The following is a 19,664-nucleotide window of genomic DNA, read 5'->3' as shown; positions in this document are numbered from 1 at the left end:
GGTTTAAAATTTTTGATGAAGCCTAATTTATCAATTTTTGCTTTGATGATGCATGATTTTTGTGTTCTGGCTAAATATCTTTACTTAATACAAAGCTGTAAAAGCTTTACCCTTTGTTTTTCTTTCAGAAGCTTTACAATTTTCTTGCATTTAGTACTAGGATCCATTTCAAGTTCATTTTTGTGTGTGGTCTGCAGTAAAGGTCAAAGTTCATTTCATGAATATGGAGGTCCGATTATACCAGCACAACTTATTAACCATAGATGTGTGGACCCATACCTGGACTCTTACTCTGTTGCACTAATCTATCTCTACTTGTGTGTCTATACTCTGTGTGTGTCCAGGACCACATTGTCTATTTTTGTAGCATTATGTTAAGCCCTCAAAGTTGAAAAACAACTTTGTGTTTTTTTTGAAATTGTTTTTCCTAGATCCTTTGCATGTCTATTTAAATTTTATAATCAGTTTGTGAATTCCCATACAAAAGCCTATCAGGATTTTGATTGAGATTACTTGAACCTATATAGGTATTCATTTTGATAAATTAGATGAATACCATTGCTAACTGCCACTGATTTTTGAAACAAGCTTTGGCATTTCAGTAAACTGGTCAATTTTCAACTAGGTTGAGGGTTGAGGAGCCTATGAGTCTCACCGTCTCTTCCGATCCTAGGATGCAGTGAGATGAGGCATCGCTGTGGTGATAGAAACACCACCCTGGAATGTACCCAAGGCTCCAGGGACCACCATTTTGTCCTGAGAGGAAAGCCAGCCTCCTCCTTCAGGGGAACTGTGTGTCTGCGATGGTGAGGCACAACCTCACAACTCAGGCCCAAGACCAGCTGTTTTAGGCATTTCCAAACAGCCACCCTTCCCTTGTTTGTCCAGAGCAAAGTTCGTGTGGTTTTGGAAAAGTAGTCTTACTCAGAGCCCAAGAACACCACAGGCCCCAGGAAGAGAGTATTCTGGGAAGGGGTTGAGGAGAGGCGCTGAGAAAGCCAGGGCGGAGGCACAATCTTCTGGAAGCATTGCCACCACGAGTAGGAGGTCTTCCAAATGGAATATCCAGAGCTGAGGCTACGATTGCCGCACGGCTCCCCTGGGGCGCACCCTCAGAAAGCTGCAGTTCGGCGGCAGAATTGTTGCCTGTTCTTTATACTGTGAATTGTTAGCAGCTTCTAAATAGACCATTCATTTTTCCTTTTAGCACAGAAGGGTCTCACAACTCCAACTACCACCACAGGCTTGAGTATTTCAAGTCAAAACATTCCCCGAACCACAGCCCTCGGGTGAGATGCAGGGCTGGCCAAGAGTTTGGAGTAAAAACAACCCCCCACCAGCCTGGAAATCACTGGGTACACAGGAGGCTGGGGCACCTTGCTTGCACGGGCTGGGAGCCTGAGCATTTTACCAGAGTTAATCTGATAAGGCTACCTTCTCTACCTGCCTCCACTTCCCCTCTGCCCCAGGAAAGAAACCCATTCCAGGACCTGGATCCCAGGGGGAGTGGGGTGTGGGGCACAGAGTGGGACAACCTAGGGCACCTGGAGAACCTGAGCCATTCCCTCCTTAATTATGGAAAAAAATAAAAGAGGCTTTTGTAACCACCGCCCCCCCCCCCCCGCCCCCGAACCCCTGCGGCTGGGTTTGAATCAGGGAACTGCAGATCAGTGCCAAGCCTCAGCTCAGAGCCTACTAGGTCCGCTGAACAACTCCAGGAACAGCAGTGCGGTGGCAGCTGCAGGGAAGCCAGCCCCAGTCAACCCGGCAAAGCCGGGATCCCAGCAGTTTCAGCTCCTGGGGCCTTGGCCGCAGCCCAGCTGGTGAAGGAGATCCAGGAGGTCCTAGGGGACCCTCGCAGTGTGTCGGTTGCTTTGTGGGAAAGGGTGGCTTTATCAAGTGCTTTGAAATCTAGGTCTCAGACACCAAGAAGGTATTTGCAGGCAAGATCTTGCCGAAGTCGCTGCTGCTGAAGCCGGTCCAGAAGGAGAAGACGCCCACGGATATTGGCATTCACCACAGCTTCGTCCACCAACACGTCATGGGCTCCATGGCTTTTTTGACTACAACAACTTGTGTTGGAGCTCTGCTGCTGTAGATCTCGGGGGAGGAAAGCACCGAGCGAGCCCGCGGCCCGCTACTACCTGTGGCAGATGGTCCCTGGCTGCCACCACCTGTACCGAAACTGGGTTAATCACTGGGACCTCAAGCTGGGCTAACTCCTACTCAGTGAGGATCTGGGGGCGAAAATAGGGGATTCTCACTGGCAACCAAAGCCGAGTATGACAGGGATAGAAGGAAAACCCTGTGGTGCTGAGCCAGAGGGCACACTTTGGAAATGGACACGTGGTCTATTGGATGAGTCGTGTATACCTTGCCAGCGGGCAAACCACCTTTTGAGACTCTTGCCTAACAGAGACCTCACAAGAATGAATACACTATTCCCACGCACATCGACCCCATGGCCACCTCCCTTGTTCACAAGATGCTTTGGACAGATCCCACTGCCTGTCAGACCATTCAAGAGCTGCTCCATGATAACTTTTTTTTTTTTAATGTTTATTTATTTTGGAGAGAGACAGAGAGAGAGCAGGGGAGGGGCAGAGAGAGAGAGGAAGACACAGAATCCAAAGCAGGCTCCAGGCTCTGAGCTGTCAGTGCAGAGCCTGACGTGGGGCTCGAACTCACAAACCTGGAGATCATGACCTGAGCTGAAGTCGGATGCTTAACCAACTGAGCCACCCAGGCGCCCCTCCATGCCTAGTTCTTTACTTCCTGCTACATCCCCACCCTTGTCCACACCTGCCTCCCATTTCCACTGAGGTTTTCAGTTGTTCCCAGCAGCCTGGACCTGAGCAACGGGAAGCCTCTCATAATCCTCAGGGAAGGCGATGAAAACCCCAAGCCCCACCCCCCCGGGAAAGAGGGACTCGTGATCCGGGGTACCTGTGAGGTGGTAGTCTGCCACCCTGGTGACACGCGTGAACAGCACGACGGCCGAGTGGTTACAAGCCAGGCCTCTGGGTCAGATGCCCTGATCCTGGCACTAGCACTTCCTTGCTGTGTGACCTTGAGCAAGTCACTCAATCTCTCTGAGGCACAGTTTTCCTCGCTGTAAAGTGAAGAATCAGCAGTTACTTTATAGGGGTTATTGGGAGGAGTTGGTGAGGAACATTTTGTCACTGGTCAATGAGTGGCAGTGACAATTCGAAGGTGGAACACTGGGATCCAAATGACAGCTTTAATGCCCCACTTCCCCGGAATGATGCCGACTCTGCCGGTGTTTGAGAGACTCGGTTTCTACCAGGAAGCCCATCTCACCTGGGACTTGAGGGTGGGAACTCAGTGCTGACCACAGCCAGGTTTTAATGTAGGAAGAGGCTTCATTTTATGCTGGGGTCCTCCTACTTATTGCGAGGACCCCATCTATTTGCTTATATATCAGAAGATCCTCAAGCTTTTTCCTTCCAATTGTGTGTCTGTGGTGGAGAGAGGAGAGGCGGGGAGAGGGGAGGTGTTTGAGGCCACCTCTGTGACCCCTGGCAGGAGCCAGAGGGGGCCTGGGGCACCAGAATACCACTGCATCAGCAGAGGCACAAATACCGGACAGATTATCCCAAGGATAAAAGAGGATTTAGGGTGACTTGATTTAAAGCTTCCCTTTCTCCTTTTTTGGGCAAAGCCCTGGTAGTTGGGTGGGACTGAAAACAGACAGGGCCTTGTTAGGGACTTGAACTTGCGTGTGTACAATGACAGAGTTTCAGAAAGGGATTTCTCCTTCGTATGCCCCTCCGGTCATGTGCCATCCAACCCGATCTTTAAGTGTAAAACTCCATTTGTATTCCAGCGTGATTGTCTCCTGGGGGCTCCAGCCTTGGTTTGCAGCCGATGAGAAACATTCAGGGGGGCCATCAGCTGACAACACAAGACTGTGGGGAACCGGCCAGCATCCCTCTCAGCGTCCTCACCACACGGCTGGGCCCCTGGGGGGCAGGGTGATGGCGGATCTGCCTCTACAACCACTTTTCACTGGCTCTTCTCTGTGTTGGTGGTATTCACGGCTGCCAGTCCCTGGTAGGGACAGCAGAGCATGAGAACCTAGTGTCGGGTCAATTACCAAGTGTCCAGCATACCAATGACCAGAACCGTGTGAACAATTGGGGCAAGTGTTTGAAATTCCAGCCGTGAGCCCGGCTGTTCCATGTGGGGACAGGCATATGTCTTGGGTAACATCCCAGCTGGCAGTTTCCAAATTCTCCAGGAATTCAACCCCTGCAGCCCCCAGCTATAATAATGATAACAAGCCCCACCTCCTGCCCCACTAAAGGCACAGGGCATATAAATGCTGCTTTTCTGTTTATTCAGCTCAGGGGCTCCACGGAGAGGGCAGCACTCTTGCCTTCAGTCCCCTGAGACCAGGGACTCCTGCACACAAAGGCTTTCCTCCAGGCAGGGATCAGTTTTCCCTGAAGTTTGTCCATTTGGGGGGGAAGGGGTTCATTTCCCGGATGCTGTGTTCCAGCCTGAATACACCTCCCACAATGAGGGGCGTCCCGAAGGCTGAGGGGCAGCAGCTCAGGGTCCAGGTAAAGCAGGGGCTGGCTGAGGCTGCTGCTTGAGATTAGCCACGAAGGGTAAACTTCCTGCCCGGGAGGGCCGAGCGGCCAGTGGAGGCGGCAGCTTTCCCATCGGGGTGTCTTCATGAAATTCTCTTTCTTTGGAACAATTGAGCAAAATCGTGCCTGGAAACCAGATGGAACCTGGAGGCCTTTCCCTCGCTTGAGTGCTTCATCGTCCAGGCGTTGACTCATTCTCTTGTCCCATATCAACAAGAGGGACGCCCTTTCTGTGTCATTGGGGAGTCCCCACCCATTCTCCCACTTGCCTTGCTCATTCTCCCCATCCAGAATGATCGCAGAGCTTTTTTTCCCCCCACCCCGAGTGCTCACAGCCTTGGAGTGTGTGTGTACAAACCGGCCCGCTACTGTTGTTTAACTCCTAAAGGGCAGGGTTTATTTTGTTCAGTTTTGTTTGCTGGTGCCCAATTCAGTGGCATGCTGTGTAGACACATGGTTCTGGAATCCTCCCTGTACCTCACAGTTGCCTGGGGAGATATTTAAAAATGCTCAGCCCCACTCCCAGAAACCCTGATTTAACCGACCTGAGGTCGGGTGGTGATGGGCTGAAAAGCTCCCCTGGGGTGATTCCAGCGTGCAGCCATTGTTGAGATGTCCCCAGAGTAGAGTATCAATAAAAACTAGCCTTAGAATGACCGAGTCAGACAGCTTTGCCCAAGTAGCACTTTCTCTTTTATTTATTATTTTTTGAGGGAGGGCTGGATTCTCAACCCCTATCACATCTTGCATGTGTTCACTGTTTGTGACATTTATTTAAGCCATAAAACTCTCGGGGAACCAAGTTCTGGAAGGCTACTGGCAGGCATTTGTCCTGTGATGTTTGGAACTGCACTGAATATCTCCCTACGTCTTATGAAATTCCTGCCTCCGACACACAGGATTCTCTCACCCATCCTCTGGGTTCATTCCATGCCTATCAAACCTCTTCCTCAACGTTTTCTAGACTGCAGGCCACACCTTCTGAGACTTGGTGGCAAGTGGTCGTGGGCTATTCTGAGGGGCTATGTGAGAGGTCCCAGGTGGGCCACACAGTCCCGGAGGGAGACCCATGTGGACAGGGTATTTTGTGCCAAATTGGAACACGCCCAAGGCCGGATAGAGTCTCACCCACGGCAAACGTGAGAGAAGTGGAATCAAAAAGTGAGGGTTGAGCCATTGCCAGGAGCTGAGGGGCTTCAAGGGAAGGCACAGTCCGGATCCGCCATCTATATGGGAAGGCTGGAGCGAAGACCATAGAAATGTGAGATGAAGAACACATTTGCCGTGCTACCGGAGCTCCTGGGGAAGGGAGATCTGCTCCCTGTCATACCTCGAATGCTCTCACTCGTGTCTGACTGCAGCCTGAGTATAACCTGCTGCAGATGGTCACTGGGCTGAGGTGGCTCCTGGATCACTCATGTGTCCCTTTAAACATGATGAAATATTCCAAGTACACAGAAGAGTCTTTAGAGAATACCGTCCAAATAACATGGATACCCTATCTCCCCAAGTTTGCTTCAGCCATTTTTTTGTTAAGTAGACTCCATGCCAAGGCAGGGCTTAAACTCACGACCCCAAGATGAAGACCTGAACTGAGATCATGAGTTGGACCCTCAACCAACTGAGCCACCCAGGTGCCCCATCTTCAGCCAATTTTTAAAACGTTGTTAACCCTCCTCAGCACCATTTCCTTCCCTCTCTTCATACTCTGTTGCAATTGGTCTTTGTCTCTCCCATGCATGGTACTATACATGTCAGTATCCACACGTAATATACGACATGGTTTTGCAAGCTTTCCAAGTTTATATGCGTGTCATCATATGGTATCCTCTGAATGTTTTTCACTCACTGTTTTTGAGGCTTATCCATGTTGATACAAGATTGACTGCATTACTATTTATTTATCCTCTCTCTTTTTGATGGGCATTTAGGACTGTGTCTAATTCTTTTCGTTAGAAATAATGCTAAACATGATGTGGAATGTCTACTCTGGTACAAGTGTACTTGTGCACAGGTGTTCCACTCTCTCCCTGAATGCCCTTCTCCATGACCATTGCAGCTTTCAGACCCACTGGCCACCCACACTGGGCTCTGCTATGGGCTCAGCCTTTCTCAGCACTGGCGATTTGGCTCTCAGTCAGTGAGTGTTTGCACTTGGCCTGGTCGCTGGGCACTTGGTGACCTAGTCTGACACCAGAACTCTCCATGGCTCAAGTCTCAGGGCTTCCACCCCAAACCCCACCACCATCTGGCCCATCCTGTAAGGGAGAGTTCTTTTTGTCCGGAAAGACTGGTGTATCTTGGAGCCATGAGGCAGGCTCTCATGCAAGTGGTCCATTTTAGCTGGACCTCAAAGGAAGTTCAGTTTATGGTGATAGGGAAAAATGAAGAGTTTTCCAGACGAGGAGAGAGCAGGAAGCAGAAGAGAATAAACACGACAGGGTAATGTAGGGGCGAAGACCTGGCAAAGAGCGGACAGCCCTGTGGAAGCTGGTTCTGCTGGGGAGCAGGCACCTGCATTTGTAATGCAAGGTGAGTGGAAGGAGTTAAAGCTTCATGTCTACCTCCCGATGACTCTGTGTGAGCATTCTGGCAAGAAGTGGTGGATGGGCATTGTCAGTGGCAGGGTGATGGTGGCGGGGAGAACCCTGGGAGAAGCACCCGTCCCCCACAGCCATCCCCTGGACCAGCCCCGAGCTTCAGGATTGCTCACTCCTAGCCTTGTGGTCTGCCGCCTTATTTTCCTCCAGCCCACTGAGAGTTAAGGCTCCGGGAAGCCGGGCCTTCTTCCGGGAAGTTAAGGCTTCCGGGAAGCCGTGGCTCACAGGCCACTTCTCACCCCTCTGGCCTCCATCTGAGAGAACTTGGGCAGCCACACGCGGGGTTCAGCCCAGCAATTACCAGGGACCTGGAAGCTGACGTTGCTACCGAAGGCGTGGAGAGTGGACACCAAGGGGCAGTCTAGAGTCCTGTCAGCTGGACTCCTCTTCGACTTGAGGTTCAAGAGAAGCTCCCAAAGCCCCACTCTGGGGCACAGGAGAGAGGAGACCAGCACATGTGTGGGGAGGGGTGGAGCAGGGTTGGGGTTAGGGTGCTCTTTAAGCTTGGCAGGCCTTGTGATTTCCTTTTTTTTTTTTAATTAAAAATTTTTTTTAATATTTATTATTTATTTTTGAAAGAGAGAGAGAGACAAAGCACAAGTGGGGTGGGGTCAGAGAAAGAGGGAGACACAAAATTTGAAGCAGGTTCCAGGCTCTGAGCTGTCAGCACAGAGCCCAAGGCAGGGCTCTAACTCATGAACCATGAGATCATGACCTGAGCTGAAGTCAGACACTTAACCGATTGAGCCACCCAGGTGCCCCTTGGCCTTGTGATTTCAAATGAACTTCCACAGGAAGAAACAGGCTCGTTGTGTTTGAAAGAATTTACCCTGAGCAGAATCTTGGGCTTTTGCCTTGTTTGACAGCCCATAACACTCGCCTGTAAATCTGAACTTCCAGCTCTACTGCTTGCAGGAAAAAACCTGGGAATAGTTATCAACTCCTTCTCCTTGGCAGGCTGTCATCCTCCCACGCACCACCTCCACCCCAACTTGCACCTCCACACCATTAGGAAATCACAAGGCAAATATTCCCAAGGGCAAGGGTGGAGGGCAGAAGGCTGGGTGGGCTGGCTGATGGACCAGCATCAGACGTGAACAGGCTGATGCATCAGGGAGGACAGAGCCAAGGGCAAGTGCTTTTGACTTCATGCTTGGAGGCTGTGTGTATGTGTATGTGTGTGTGTGTGTGTGTGTGTGTGTGTGTGTGTATTTCTCTTTGGTAGAGCCTGAAAGGCCAGTGTAGTTGAGAGAATCGATTTTTTTGAGCCTCCCATACGTGACAGGTACTCACTGTGTTGGAGGCGGGCAGGAGAGAGACTGTAAGGTACCTGCCTCATTTTTCGTGCTGCTTCTCCTGCATTTGACTTTGAAGAGGGCCATTCTGTAAGTCCTCATGTCCCTGCCCCCCTATTTGGGAGACCCCAGTGCCTGGCATACACTGTGCAATGAACACACATGGGCTGGCTGAGTGCCTTCATGAAGCAGGTGGTTGTTCATTGAATGTTTACTATGGGATCTCCTCAGATCAAACTTATGAGAAAAGTGTCATTTTTTACTGATGAGGTGCACTAGGCTCAGGAAGGTTAAGTGACTTATCCAAGGTCTTGCAGCTAGGAAGTCATGTGTGTGCGCATGTATGTGTGTACTGGGGAGAGTGAGTGGAGATATACAAGAGATTTAAAAGGCTCATGGCATGATTTTTTATTATTGCTCATTCTTGCACCTTCATCAAACCCGTGAATTTGTGCATTTGTAGAAGCTGACGGGATTGAGTGGGCTGTCCCTGGAAACTGGGGGCAATGAAGACAAAGTTGGGGGCTTTCCAAGTGGGTCCTGGATGCAGTACATATCTGCAAAATCAGAACTTGAAAGAATGGATAGGAGAAGCCCTGTGTACTGAGAATAGGGAAGAAGAGAGACGCAGGGAGGGACAACAGGGACAAGATCTGTGACATTTAAATGGCCCCCTCCTGGAGATCCAGGAAAGAAGAAAGGCACAAAAAAAAAAAAAGAACAAAGCCAGGTCAACTGTTAAAAATTATTTAATAGAAAGTCCAATGTCAAAATGTAACAATAAACAAAAATACACATGTATAAATATGTATATATAATTAGACCTGTACACTTTCTCAGACCCTTTTCAAAATGGAACAGAATCATCATTACATCTTGGTGGTCAAATCAACAATAATATTCGAGCGATGTGGCTGCTGAAGCAGTTGGAGGGTTCAAAGAATTCCAATCATGAGAGAGCCGGGGATGTCGCCAAACGTCCTCTTCTGGAGACCCAGAGAGGGAAGATGAGCAATCCCACGACTCTGGACAGTGTACCTGATCTTTTCTTAGCACCTGTAGCCACGACTGTCTGGGGATAGCTTTCCGGTCGGGCAGGTTTTTAATTCTTTAAATTATGTTGTGTGAAGAGTTTGCTTGCCCTGTCTCCCAGGTCAGAAGCTCCTGGGGATTTTATCTTAAGACCTTCTTATTCCGCAGGCCAAGCGCCAGCACGGTGGTTTGGGATGGACGCCATCAAGGTGTGCAGCTTTGCTCTTAAAACAGTAGTGTCCAAAGTGGGTATGCACATCCCAGGGGGGTACTTGAGATCCCCCTCAGGTGTTCAGAGAGAAAATACCAGAACCTCTGTTTATGATTTTTTTTTATCTTATTCTTTTAAGATTTCTATGTTGTATACTTTTTATAATGTGTCTAATATATTAGTACAGGAATATTATGAATATGCGCTTTAAATAAATTTCTAAACATACAGAGGAGGTGCTTCTCACAGAGTTTTTGCTGATAGGCATGTGCGGTGGAAATAATGGGCACCCACTGCTTTACAGAGTTCATGTGCATGCAGAGAGCTGGGGAGCCTGCCCAGGTGGGCTCCCATGTCCGCCCGAGGAAGCTTTGCAGGTGCTCAGAAAGGCGATGCCCCAAGTCACCTCTCAGACACAACTGAGAGCTGATGCCTCCTGATCCTGCCACTATTATCTCCCGTGAATGTAAGGCCCTTCTCCCAAATAAAACACAATACGCGGAACAAATACACAGCCACTGACAACCAGCAAGGAGGCATTTGGATCTTTTCCCAGGGACAGTGAGGGAACTAGACCAGAGCTGACAATGGGGAGAGGATGCCCTAAGGCAAACCTCGCCATATCCCATGACCACCCCCTACTGCCACTGAGGGGACCCTCCAGGACCTTGATTTTAAGGTAGGCGAGTGTGAGGCCAAAGGTTCTTCAATTTCCAACGTCATGATAACCGCGGGCCAAATTCTAATCGAAACAGGCCAGGCCTGTGGGACATTTGGGAACCACAAGACACCGAATTAGAAATTCCTCAGCAAGGAGCCAGAGGAGCATCTGGCAAAAGGGTGGGTGTTTGAGCTCCAATCTTTCCAAGGTTCAGAAGGCTGGTGTTGCTGTAGAATATGCCAAGGCTGCACGCAGGGGGCAGGTGTGGGGGTTTTGCAAGAGGTCAGTCCCCAGGAATATTCAGAACCCTTTGGGGTCCCCGAGCAGAAGACCAAACCGTACCTTCGGCCCCTAATTCTTCCAGCCTCTTGGGGAAACCAGCACTTGTTCGAGCCTTTTCTTAAGTTTCTAGGAACCGTGCTGCCTCATAGCTAGTATTTTGATTCATTGAATTCTTTCTCTTCTCTTTATAAAATTTCTAATCATTTGTGGGGATGGGGGAGGGCAGAACCCAATGCTCTGAACTCCGAATGGGTTCTCTGGAAAACCGAGAAGGCACTGTGAATTGTCTCCACAGAGAGACTGCTTCTCCCCAAGCCTCCCTGCCTCATGACCGGAAGGCGCAGAGCTCTGAACTCTGGTGGCTCCTCGGTCCCCGTGAGGTCCATGGCAGCTGTCTAGGCCTGCAGGTATTTTCCATGTGCATACATTCCATTTGTGCTTTTTTTTTTTTTTTAAATATCCCCTTTCTTTGGCAGGATTCAGGTAGTTACTCCGGACAGAGCAAAGGCTTGGCCACAGGGCGTGACCTAACTCGGTGAAAGGCTGCCCGAGCGCAGCAGCCTTTGGGTAGAATGAATGAAGGGGTCACACTAGGCCAGCCAGCCCTCTGCTGCTTCCCATGTATTCAGCTTAGGGCACACCCTCATCACAGGGTCTAGGCCAGCCTCCTCCCAAGAGGTATTCTTAACCTTCATGGCTCCACGGACAGGTCAGGATGGCCAGGCAGTGTGCCCTGTATGCCTCTAAGCAAGATCTAGCCCAGGTTAAAGCCCTTGAATGCAAACAGCTTTTGGCGGGAGGACAAGGTGCTGGGGTGGGGTGGGGGCAGAGGCAGAGGACACCTGGGAACGAATCATCTCAGCGAGCAACTGTGAGCTTTCACAGCAAGAGGGCCGAGCCTGGCCCTGGTGCTACCCACACTTACCTCTCTGGGTGACCTCAGCAGTGACCTCTGACTTGGAGGGCAGAGCATGGCCTATAGCTCTTCTTTAACCCCCCCCACCCCAGGTCCACTGTGAAGCCTCTGAGGTCCTCTGGGACCGGCCAGCTGACTGCTTGTCCTCACCCTCTTTCCTCGACTCCTCAGCTCCCAGCTTCAGCGACTTTACCCCGACAGCCTACGCTGTCTCTCCTTTGGGCTGAGACGCACGCTGTTCCCTCAGCGTAGAAGGCCCTTTGCAACGCTCTCCCTCAGTCCTCTAACAAACTTGAGCTTTGATGTCACCTCTTTCGGGGAGCCCCTGATTCTCCAAGCCGGTCGGCTGTTACTCTGAGATGCTCCCGCAGCACCCAGTACTGATCCCACAGTGTCTTCCCAACTAATGGCAGGCTCCTTGAGGGCAGGAGCTATGTTTGGTTCAACCGGGTATTGCTGGCAATTAGCTCAGTGCCTGGAGTATACTGTGCGCTCTATAAACACTGAATGCATGAGTGCTCAACACTGGAGAAGGCAATGCTAAACATGCTACATCTGGGACAACCTGGAGGAAGGGCCCCAAATCCTACAGGAAGGGGCTCCAGCACTGCTGTTGGAGCATCCTAGTGGAACTGCCGAAATGCCAGTCAAGGTTACACTGGATGAACAGGAGAGCGTGTAGGAAACGCTGTAGATGCAAATGGCTGGATGAGGCACATACCCTGAGGGATGAATCCTTTATGCACCACGGATAGGGAAAGGAGGCCAGCCACGATATCCAGGCTAGAAGCCCAGGTAAGTCAAACATGTCAGTGGCAGGGCAGCCTGGTCCAGAGGGGGCACAGGGTGAGGTGACCAGCAGACCTCTATCCTCCTGTTTCAGTCTAACTCAAACTTTCACGAGAGGGATCACCAGCGTTTCCTGTTTTGTCATTACTAGAGTTACACCAATACTTTCCTAGATGTCATCTTAGAGATTACAAAAAGCAAAATACAGCTTTTCCTTGAAGTATTTCAATGATAAAGTAGTTATATTTTCTTTCTCTATGCATCTTTGTGCATGTGCATGTGAGCGTGTGTGTGTGTATGTGTGTGTGTGTTAAGAAAATAGATCCAAATTTAGAGTCCTAATAAGGCAGCTGCCTGATTCTGTTCCAGGGAAATAGATATGAATTTTTAAAAATAAATTTGCATCTTGTTTTGAATGGAAAAGCTGGCTTGAAATCTATTGTGAAGCTTCCCTTCCCTCGCTCACTTGACTGTCAAGAAAGAACAGTCCCTGAAGGTCTGGACGGAAATGCCCAAAACACAGGGGCTGTTCAATCACCTCTGGGTCTAGGCCAAGTGGTCCCTAAGGTGCCAGAGCTATTTTCAATCCTAGGGACCCTAAGGCAGTTCTGGCTGAGTTTATGGAGTTCTTTTTACTGCCTTTAAGTCTTACTCAATCAAGTTCAAAGCCTTGGACTAAAAATAACTCCTAGAAAGGGAAAAACAGAGAATTCTGGGTAGAGGCAGAAGACAGTATTAGAATGAGGCCTTTGGTTTAGGAATGAATCTTGCTGAATTAAAGCCATTTCTCTGGCTTACAAGAGAGAAGAGCCATTTCCCACGTTATCTTGAAGGAATTCGACAGCTGCCGGGTTTGAAGGAGGTGAGATCTTGGGGATAGTTTTCACAGGACAACTGAACTTAGCACACCCTCTACACAAGGAAATTCTTTTGATTCTTTCAACCCAAGTGAGGGTAGGGGTGGGTCCCCTCTAGGCAGCACCTTTAACAGTTGCCATGGAGACGTGAGTCATCTTCTATCGAGGATGTGCCTTTAGAAGCAAGGAAAGGAACTCTGGGGAATTCTTGGGCTCTTCTGACCTTGGACAAGTTATTCAAATGACTATTCAAGTCACTACATGACTATCCAAAACATTAAAGTCTTGAGAGAGATTCACATCTAGTTTCAGTGCTTATACTAGCCTGGAAAATACAGACCCCGGTTCAAACATCAAAAAGAGACATCAAGACCTAGCCCACAAGAAAGGATTGTAAGTCAATGGTTGAGGCCTTTCCTCTACCTTTGGAGCTCAGATTCTCCCACACTTCTCTGCAAGGTTAAGGCTTTTCACCTTAAAATGGTGCAGCCTGTGATGAAATAAGCCTGGGGAGCCAGGGAAGGAAGGAAATCAAGCATTCAAAGGCCTGTTCTGGCTGCATCTGGCCGCATCTGGTGTTTAACTGCAGAAGTCCCAGGTTCCTTTTCCAGATGCTGTCAGGATTCCAAGAAGAGAGACCTGTGCTTAAATTCCCAAAGCCTTTTTCTTGTGGACCCTACACTCCTGTTAGCCAGTGGCCTCTCCTGTTTGTGGGCAGCTCATCAGATACAGGAAGGCCAAAGAAAACATTCCCCATGGCAAAGCCAGCTGGTGACGAGCCAAAAGGAGAGTCTGGAAGGTAGATACCCTCAAAGGGTTGTTTTCACAGTGTTGCAAAGGGCATAGTAATAATAAAAAATTCGGAAAATACTTGAATGACATCTTTCCTTCTTTCAACATGGGCATTTATGTCGGATAGATGCATTCTGTACTTACGATACACTACTTAGGACACGAGGGGGACAGATTCGCTTCACAGGATTATGGTGAGGATTATACGAGACAATTATACAATGCCTAGCACAGTATCTGGCACAGAGTTGAGTATAATAATAAATATTAGTTTCTTTTCCTCTTTCCCCAAGATTAAGATTAGATCCCAGATAAGGTACAAGAGTCTCCTGAAAGACGTGGTATAGATAGTCTTCAGGTTTGTCACAAACGTAAATATATTCACCCACCATCTTCATTTTCTGCTGTAGCCTTTTGACCCTTTCCCAGAGACACACATAAGGGTGACTGAAGGACATATTTTCCCCTTGGAAAAACAGGTCCATTCATTGGCAAAAGGCAACCCATACAACTCATTCACAAAATTCCAAAGGTTTATTGCAAGGACAGTTGCCGCGGCGTGAAAGCCGACAGCCTTATCCAGCTTCACACAAGCGCGTGGGGGTCTAGCAGTCCACACGTGACTTCCAGAAGCCAATGTTCCTGCTTCCTGCCACCTTTTCATCATGTCTCTAAATATATATTCCCTTTCCTCGACCCGGTCTTCTTTTCCTTCTGGCGTTTCAAGCAACTTAACAAAAAGCTTTATTTCTGAGAGGTACAAAGAAATAAAGCTCTGAAAATGCCTTCCAGGGGCAGAAGCATGGAAGGCAGATTTTATGTAAAATTATACAGTGCAATCTAATACGCCTTTTTTTTTTTTTTTTTTTTTTTTTTAATTTGGGAGTTGGGAGGAGGGAGGCTGCCTTAGACACCAATTGTTTTGCCTTTCATAAAGAACATACTAGAGTCCCGGAGTCCAAGATTCAGAGTCAGTATTTTCTTGGATTAAGAATTTGATCATTTTTCTTCCTAGGAAACCAACATATTTAACGGAGTTTCTTTTCTAACGCCAGTAGAGATGGAGCGCTCTTAAAATCCTTGCCTAATGTCTGAGCAGAATTTGTAATCAATATGCTGGCCTGCATCACAGGCTCTGAGGTAAAATTCACGAGAGGTATAATTTCTGCTTTTAGCGGGCTTATGGGAGAGTCTGGCCCTCAGAGGAAGAAAGTCTTGATGAGGTTGGGAGGAGGACAGAGGTGCAACTCAAAGCAGGATGGCATCAAATGGGGCCAGGAAGGGGGCGCCACCATCCCTGGGCTGCTCCTGGGGGCTCTGAGGTCACAGGCGGGTCACTTCGGACTCTGGGGGCGCCCCTGACTTGCGGCAGCGCCAGTGCAGAGCCCAGACGACCTGAGGCTACTTACTCCTCCACCAGCTCATCTCATCTCTTATTCGAGTCAGAGACGGCCCGTCTCAGACCAGGGGCTCTGCAGAGGGGGAGAGACCTGTCTCCCAGCGGGCCTGTGGGTGGCCACCGAGGGCTGACCTAGTTTCCTCGTCTCTGGACTTTGTACTGTTCTTTGTCCCTAAATAGACCATAACACGGCTCTATGCTCCAGCCTGGGGCTAGCAGGCATTGCTGAGGTAAAAGCTTCTTTTGAGGTTCTCTGCCAGTAACAAATGCGTATTCAGTTATGACAGCAAGGACTCCAGAATCTTGAATCTCCGCCAACCAAAAGAAAGCAGCGCATATACTGCTGAACTTTTACAACTCCACAACTTAGAACACATAAAGCGTGTGTAATCCAGCTGTAAATCTTGTTGGCAGTCGGCCCCACCCACTGGCCGCCAGGCAGCTGGATTTTGAATTGCATCCGGCACTTGGCCATGCTATCGACTCTCTCTGCTAAAAGCTTCTCAGTCCATTTCTCATCCTTCCTTTTTCTACCTCCATCCGCCAGGCCACTCCCCTCCCTCCCTCCCTCCTTCCATCTCCCTGAGTCCTCAGCCAGCTGAAGCACTAGTTTCTGGATGATTCTTTTCATTGTATCTGAGACAATCTGCTTAATGTTCAGATACACTTGGGTGGGGGGGGGGCAGGAGGGGAAAGGCAAAATATTTTTGCATTAGACCCTTTCAGAAGGCATAAAAAAAATAAAGTACAAACACAAATCACTTGACAATTTTATGATTAAAGCCAACGATGGAAAACAGACAAGCTTTGTGTGCTGCTAACATAGTCAAGCATCTCATGCCAACCCACTCAACCACCCCATTTCTCAGATCTATTTCTAGATACACCGATGTGTCTGCAGATGAAATCACGTCTGCACATCAAAGAGTTAAACCCAGGAGACAGAACTCCAGGTGAAGAGGCCCTGGTTCATGGGAACCGGCTTCTAGTTTAATGAAACACTCAGAAGTCAAATTCCCAGGACACACTTAGTTCCGTGTACATGTGTCTGATGTCAAATGTTAAAAATGACTGGAAAAAAACGATACGAGCATGTTTTATCTTTGGGTAGAAGGCGGTGATTTTCTGGGAAGACACTCTCTGAGACACCAAACAGAGGAGTCACAGGGAAGATGCTTCGTGTCAGCATCATTGTTGCCTGGTAAGAATAGGAAATCATCTAACAGTAGGCCAAGTCCCGAATGGACAGGTTTCAGGTGGGGCTCAGCAGCTCATTTACGGTGGAGGAAAACTATTTTAGTCACTTGGCCAAAACCGTACAAAGGGAGGGAACTTAGAACCCTAGGCGACTTGACTCTCTCTGCATTTTTCTGCTTGAAGCAGGATAAAAAGCCTTAAATTTTGGCTGCATCTCTATTTATGTAACAACCACAGCTGCTCCCCAAAATAGCTGCTGTCGGCTGAAAGAATTAAGGGCTTTTGTTGCTAACATTTGAGTCCATTTTCTGTAGCACTTGACTGAGTTTCCTCTCCCTCACTGTTGTGCCCCTCGGTCTAAACGGAGATAAGGACTCGCACCATTAGCACATGGATGGATTGTAAAGTCAAGGCTCATCTCCTCAGCAAGTGCAAATTCAGCTTCTGATTCTGTTCCGTGGCAGGTGCTGCTTGGCTACCCAGGACAAATAACTACCCACCTTGGGAGGGTGGCAATGCGGCTGATAAACCCCACGAGAGAGATACACCCAGTGCTCCTTCTGTGTTTCTGTGGGACAAACCCAAACCTAGCATAGCATTTAATAGGGTGCCCTTCCCTGACAGTAACAAAGAGAACCCTCATCAAAGCTATCAAACGCGTTAAAAAAATACAAAAGTTATTTTCTCCTTTTTGATTGCTATTTACTTGTGACAACATTTGTTAAAAATATTACTTCTGTCTTCGAGAAGAGATCATTCTCTTCATATAATATGGAAAAATAAACTCTACCAAACCCACAGTCAACATTCCCCCACCACTGCCCTGGGGCTTTGGCTTCTGCATCTCCAAATACCATCACCAGTGTCAACGTGCTACATTTCCAGTAGGCAGACGCTTTGCACTGTCGTAGCCAGTGCTGCAGGTAAGAGGAGGAGGAAGTGGCAAGGTTCATGGAACATTCTGAAGGGAGAGAGTGAGGACGGAGGATGGCTTATTTGCTAACGAAATGAAAGGTAACAGGGTGGTTTCAGGCCCTCCTAAAAAGTCGAGGGGTGTCCCCTCATCTCTTCTGACCACTGACAGCCTGCTAATGGGTGGTGGGTGACGGATGGGAGGGCAGGGAGCCACGAAGGTCAATTATCAGTGTCACTGCAAAGGAGGGCTCATCTTCTGCGCCCGGGATCATCGTGAAACACTGAACTGGATGAATGGGAGAAGACAAGGATACATAAAAACAGTAAAATGTTTATTTTCTTAGAAAAAAAAGTGGGGAAGAGGGATTCAGAATGATTGTGATCACACTTCCGTCTGCATCTGAGCAAAGCCAGTGTTGCAAGCTTAATCCTTGATTAAGATCCCTAGTCAATGACACCTGCTGCTCACTCCCACGTCACTCCGGGAGTCACGTCACAACATGCTTTTAATGGATAAGAGCTTCTCTACTTCTTCTTAGCAGAGAAACAAAGCTTGCCATAGCAACCATCCCATCTCCAAAGCGCAACACTGCCAGTGAGAAGCAAGGCTCTGGACCGCTCGGGAGAGACAGGGAGGGAGGGAGGAGAGAGGGAAGGAGACGCTTGTCTTAGAAGCGGAACAGTTCTACAACAGGAGTTTGATATCTGAGTTCACCACTACCTCATCTTATAGAAAATAGGTTGGAGAGCATCTGTAAAACCAACAGTATCTTTAAGGTGAAATTGCAGAATTTTGCTGCATACCTGGACACAAGAGAAGTGAAAAGTTGCAACAAGTTTTAACTAGCAGCAACAAAGAAAGTTCGAGAACGGTTTTCTGTTTGTTTGTTTGTTTGTTTTTAGCAATATTCCTTTGCAAGTTCATTAAGAAACACTGTAATTTAATGGGGCATACGATATGGAACGATCTTCGTTTGCTATAGTGCTGTTCGTTGAAGAGAACCGACCTTTGCAAAGATTTCAACTGGGGTGTAACTTATTTACACAGTAGTAGCTCCTGGTTTGAGTGGTCGAATTGGTGCTATGTGATATCCTCTTCTTCCGAACAGTAATCTCGACCCTTGAGGGGAAAAGAGAAGAATAGCGTGTGAGTGAGACATTTAAAGCAGAGTCCGAGACAAGTTACTCACCAGCAATTTTCTCTCAACGAGTCTGTCCCCTTGGAACAGAACTCAGGCTTTATCAGTGACTACTGGGCACAAGGTAGAAAAGGTGCAAATGCTTGTTGGCTGATTTATAAATGAACTATGCCTCGAGGCATGGAAGTTTTACCAAGTCCCAAATAAGCCCTTACTTTATATTGGTAAGAACTTATGTTAGGCACATACAAGACTCAGTCTTTCACCAAGAAATTACCAAATGGACGAACCATTCAGGAGACCAAGTTCTCATGAATAAGAGAAACTGAAATAAACAATGAACAAGCCACTTTTGTCTGGGGCTGGGGCTGCACATACTCTATGGTTACATCTCCATGCCTGGAATTTAGAATTTTACAGAAGGGGATGGTATAATCCAGGGATGTCGTAGTTTTAACCCACTCCCAATTAAAACAGGGGTTAAATCCCACCCCCCCCCCCCCCCACCCCGCCCCGCCAAAGATCCACTGAACTATGTATAACAGATCTGGGACTATGCTTGGTATGCGTAGGATGCAAAAGAAAGCGAAAATGCTTTTGATTCATTTGCTACCAAAACAGGTTACTTGAGGGCTTGAGGACTACATACAGTCGTTACTTTTGAACATTTTCCTCCTCTCTCTAGTGGGTTATACACTCTATGAAGGCATGGTTAGGACTGGGATTTAGGCTCCACATCTGCCCCAGCTGGGTTGTCCTGGTCAGAGCATTCAGCTTCTCGGTCTGTAATCCCTCGAGACAACAAAACAAAAGTACCTGCCCACCATGAGATCACAATATCATAGATAAGGGCTTTGTAAAAGGTCATGTATTAATAGCATTTGTATCCTTCAACCTTTTTCTTTCTGAATACACACTATGCATTTAAATTCTGAGGGGATATATTCCTTTAAAAACAGATTT

General features: G+C 48.3%; 1 protein-coding gene and 1 pseudogene across 1 annotated transcript in view; one reads left to right on the top strand and one right to left on the bottom strand.

Moving 5' to 3' along the window:
• Positions 1-1,056: 1,056 nt before the first annotated feature.
• On the top strand, positions 1,057-11,840 carry LOC109250337 (serine/threonine-protein kinase PLK1-like; annotated as a pseudogene).
• CUNH1orf21 (chromosome unknown C1orf21 homolog) overlaps positions 9,245-19,664 on the bottom strand; it is a 235,269-nt gene continuing 224,849 nt past the window's right edge. Inside the window, exon 6 of the mRNA XM_019427149.2 lies at positions 9,245-18,682. Within this exon, the coding sequence (XP_019282694.1) occupies positions 18,644-18,682 (39 nt within the window). The 3' untranslated portion in view covers positions 9,245-18,643. The remainder of the gene's footprint in view (positions 18,683-19,664) is intronic.

Source organism: Panthera pardus, unplaced genomic scaffold (genome assembly GCF_024362965.1).
Source record: "Panthera pardus isolate Hobbes unplaced genomic scaffold, ASM2436296v1 HiC_scaffold_21, whole genome shotgun sequence".
NCBI classification, from domain to species: domain Eukaryota; kingdom Metazoa; phylum Chordata; class Mammalia; order Carnivora; family Felidae; genus Panthera; species Panthera pardus.
Note: the sequence above shows the minus strand (reverse complement) of the source record. Positions and strands in the feature narration are given on the sequence as shown.